The 4,547-nt window shown below is 34.3% G+C and overlaps 1 protein-coding gene across 1 annotated transcript; it reads right to left on the bottom strand.

Annotated features, from left to right (window-relative positions):
• Nucleotides 1-866: 866 nt before the first annotated feature.
• On the bottom strand, nt 867-1,721 carry Trs20 (trafficking protein particle complex subunit 2). The gene is made up of 2 exons (XM_017634588.1): nt 1,533-1,721; nt 867-1,469 (listed from the first exon to the last, which is right to left on the bottom strand). The coding sequence occupies exons 1-2, from the start codon at nt 1,617-1,619 to the stop codon at nt 1,134-1,136; spliced, it is 423 nt and encodes a 140-aa protein (XP_017490077.1). The 5' UTR covers nt 1,620-1,721; the 3' UTR covers nt 867-1,133.
• Between the last annotated feature and the right edge of the window lie 2,826 nt (nt 1,722-4,547).

The raw sequence follows: 4,547 nt of genomic DNA, 5'->3' as shown, positions 1-4,547 counted from the left end.
AATAATTATTAAAATCTATACATATTCAAAAATTTCGTTGTTTACTTCCTTTTTTTTTTGAAATATAAGGTATTTTGCTTTCACCGCTGTTTGTTTTTGCTTGCACATGCAAATCAGCTGATCGTTTGACACTTTTCATGAACTTACAGGAAAAAAAACTCCGGACTAAATCCTGTAACTTCTNCAGGTTTTATGTCAATAGGAACGACTTCCTGTAAGTTCTGACTAAATCCTGTAAACCGGACTGCTATTGGAACAGACTAAGTGCTTTTTGCGTTCCTATGCACTTCTGCATCTGTTCTCCTTTTACTCTCATTTAAGAGAGTAAAATTGTAGTTTGACAATTCCACAGGTTTTAGTCCGAAGTTCAAAGGAACAGACTAAAAGATTGTCAACTTCTTTTTAGTAATAAAATAATCTACCTTAGGTTGATAAAACTATGTTTTTGTTTAATAATTAAGTTAAATTATATATTTTAAGTGTTTAAAAAGTGAGAACAGGTGATTTAGTGAATTTTTGTCGGGGTAATTGCCCATACAAAACAACGAAATTCAACAAAAGTTTTTTGTTTATAACTTTTAAATGGTTAATAATATTAGCCCTCCCCCTCCGGATTGTTAATAAGGGGACCGAAGCGTGTCGTTTGGTACCCCTCCCGACTTTTCCGGACCTTTTTTTTAGGGGTTGTTACCCTATACTAGAGAATTACCAAACATAATATGTTCGCGCAAAACTACTGTGGTAAGCGTAGCCGGAGTTGAACCTATGAAGGTAGGGAACGATCCAGATATCTGGCCAAGGACAGCATGATGCTGGGGTATCATTCCCGAAAAACTTTCTGGGGAATTTGTACCTATTCTGTTACAACATTTTTGGTCCAAGCAAAAAAGTCCTTTTATTTGGTGTACTTTAAATATTTGTGGCATTTTGTAAGCAAAATCAACGATTTTCTTTATTTTGAAGAGGCACGACTGAATACTTTGGTCTTCTATTTCGAGCTGGATAGGTGGGCGGTACAACGCTCCCTTCCCTTTTGTACCAGCCTCCAACTAACAGATACTACAGGTGTTATCCGAAGTAAAACTGCATTCTACAAAATTCCCTTAAATCGGATTTTCCATCTACTATTAAATTTACAACGATAGTAAACACTTTCTCCCGAAGAGTTGCGCCTTCTTTTCGAAGATCGGTGATTTTATAGGAGTATTGATTTTATAAAATGGGTTCATGGAATGCTTAATATAGGTTTCGTGCATTTCATTAAAGAAGTTCTTTATGCCGTCATCATTTTTGTTGTCGTGTACGATGATGAACCGAATCTGGCTTGCGGTTACATATGCTGACACGGACCACTGATTGAATCTGTCGATAGATTTGAGTTGCATATTGGCTGTTCTCCACTTGTGCTCATCCACTAGATCTAACGCAGCATGAGCAATAAATTGACTTAAATGTCGACTGTCTTCTTTCTGTAAAAATTTGTCCAAGTATATACATCATTCACCAAGATACTTTACTTCTGCATTACTTACACGCATTTCCTTATTAACTGTCGTAAACTCCATTTCGAATATAGGATTGTCGTTGTGCCCTATAATAACGAAATAATATGTTGCCATTTTTCAGTCAGAGATACGTAAACTAGCTTATTTTAGGAATACGAAAAACAAATCAAATCTTTTAACATAGGTATCAAACTGTTCTATCGATAATATATTACAATCATCTAAAAATCGCATCCGATACTTGAGCAACATAGCTGCCAACTTTATGCTTTAAGCACTAGATTTAGTGCTTTTTGAAAATTAAAACGCCAAAAAAAAATATTTGGTGCCTACCCTGCAGGGAGGGACGTTAGCTTATACCTAGCTTTAGTCTGTTTACGCGAACACTAGTGCTAACTATTAACTGTGTATTTTGTTCGAAAAAAGCTAACTACTTTTGTGGGGCGATGGCCGCAAAAAAGTCAGACCTGGATACCTCTGCATTACATGTCAACTAACTTGTAACTAACTACTTTTGGACATAAAATATCAATAAGAAAAACAAAATATTTTTTTGTTTTTTTACTTTTTTATTTACTTATTTATTTACTTTATTTTATTACATTTCATATTTGTTTACATATTCTGCTCTGGGTGGCCCCATATTCGAACACCGTCAGACATAACTTCAAAATGATAGTATAAAATTTCGATCTTCCTTTTATTTGTCCTGAATATGAAAAAGAATCTGCGAAGTTCAGAAAAAAAGTGTATTGAAAGTAATTTTTGTATGAGGATATTTAATAGAAACTTGTAAAGAAAACCAACTCCCGATTGCGTCTGCATGACTCCTGCACGACTTTACAATTCACTTTAAGTTGGTTTTGTCATAGCTAATTAAAAGTGAGGTATTAATCGAAATCTCGCCAAAAAGCTAACTATAAGTTGATTAGTTTTAACAATTGATAATTTTTCACTGCAGGGTAGTGCCTTTCTTAGTGCTTTTTTTCTGAACTCAAATTACTCCGATATAGTGAAAACCTGAAATAATTTTTAAATATTTAAAGCTGTAGCAGCACTGAATTCACAAAAATCTACAAAATTTAAATGCACTTAAATACAACCATGATTGATAAAAGGCTGAACTTGCAAATTCACCTTGTTCAATTCTATTCGCGTTGAAAATGCTAGTAGATATGCGAGTAAGTATTCCTTTTTTCTTTTCTAATTAGTTGTAAAAATTTTTATTTTTGTACCACCTGAGTAAAACACATCGGCCCGTAGCCATAGTCAAAATAAAGTCGACTTTAAAGTTAGTTGCAGCTTCTTGACATAATTTTCAATGGGATATCTGTCAAAAAAGCTGCAACTAACTTTAAAGTCGACTTTATTTTGACTATGACTACGGGCCATTGTTCCTTGGTGCGGAATCAAATCTGGCCGCACAATTGCTCTAGCACTACAATTTTGAGACATCCTAACCTCAAAGTGCCAAAATCACGGTTTTTGGTGATATTTGAGGTTATAAATATAATGAAAACAAACTTTTTTTTTGCTCATTTCTACTCATGATTTTCGTTTGTTGGGATTAGATTTTTTTCTTCTTGAGATATATCAGTTTTAATGTGCAGTACTTCGGTATTACGTCGTAAGCTTGAGTCATTATAGCATGTGGCTTTTCAATCGTTATGAGCGAAAAAGTTTTATTTATTGATTTATGTATGCATTCTTGCAAATATTGTTAATTTTTGTTTTTGTTAAATTCATAAAAACGTGTTTGAAAAAAGCATCAGTTGATTCAAAACCATTTGGTGCTTTTAGTGTGGTAAAACGTTTTTTTTCCAAGTTTTTGGTGCTTTTTGAAAAAGAAAAGTTGGCAACACTATTGAGCAAACATTAAAGCTGAAGCACAACACCTAACTATAAATGAAGGAAAGGAAAAAAAAAATAAAAATTTTTTATAAATGAAGTTTAATCATAGTACAAAATCCAGTCAATTTAATATGTAAAACAGGTATACGATGTTAAAGTACAAATATTTCAGTAGAGCAAAGGTACTAAATGTTTTTGCATTGAATTTATTTTAATTTTTTGTTTGTAAACCACTTGCTTCCACCGGTCATCGATGGAGAATGGAAGTGGAAAAGTATGGCAACACTGTCAAAGAGTTTGGACATATGGCGTTGTAGAGATCCTCAGCTGAAATGGGTCTAGCCAATTGAAGGAGTGCTGTCAAGCAGCGAAAAGCATTAAAAAAAAAGAAGTACAACACCGGCGAACGGCAATTTTTCGTCGCGAATGTTCGCCGAGATAATTAAAACACACTGATTTATATGAGAACGCGCACAACCAAAGCAAACGACGAAGTTTGCTCGACGACTGTTCGCGACGATAGATTTATTTCTATCGCCGCGGTCAACAGCAACGACAAAAAAAGGCCATGATGACCATACTTTAAAAGTTATCGTAATTTTTGTTTAAAAGTAAAATAATATACCTTATATTTTTCTATCAGAGATTAATCTAGTAAAACGTAAGTTTACTATAAAAGAATCGTAACGAATTTCCGAAACTCTTAAAGATTTCGGGAGCATTTGTTTGCAGGGTATATATTTACGTATATGTGTATGTATACGCGGATATGTAAATAAAGCAAAACAGACGATAATTTGACACAAGCGTGCTCATAAGAAGAAGCATAGCTTCTATCGCTATCACCTGTAGTTGATGCGCCTTGAGCGGTATCGAGCGGTTTGAATGCTGTCAGCTGATAAGGTGACCATGTTTCAAGAAGGAAGCTTTTACAACGAAGAGGGAAAATACCAGCAAGAAGAAGTTTAAANAACGCGCCAGACACAAAAGGTATGCCACAATGAACGCCAAGAAAGCAATTTTGTACCGCTGTTTTACCCGTAAAAGTTGCTGTGGATTTTATATATTTTGCTTTAAAATTATCAGCAATGTAATTAAGTTTTATGTTTCTGCATGAAAACCCGAATTTGGACGAAACAAAATAAATATTAAACCGGCTGATTGTCAAAGCGCGCAAAAAGATGGGAGTTG

Source organism: Rhagoletis zephyria, unplaced genomic scaffold, assembly GCF_001687245.7.
Source record: "Rhagoletis zephyria isolate East Lansing unplaced genomic scaffold, Rhagoletis_zephyria_1.1 Rzeph_scaffold_13781, whole genome shotgun sequence".
NCBI lineage: Eukaryota > Metazoa > Arthropoda > Insecta > Diptera > Tephritidae > Rhagoletis > Rhagoletis zephyria.
The sequence above is the reverse complement of the archived record's forward strand: the minus strand, read 5'-3'. Positions and strand labels throughout refer to the sequence as shown.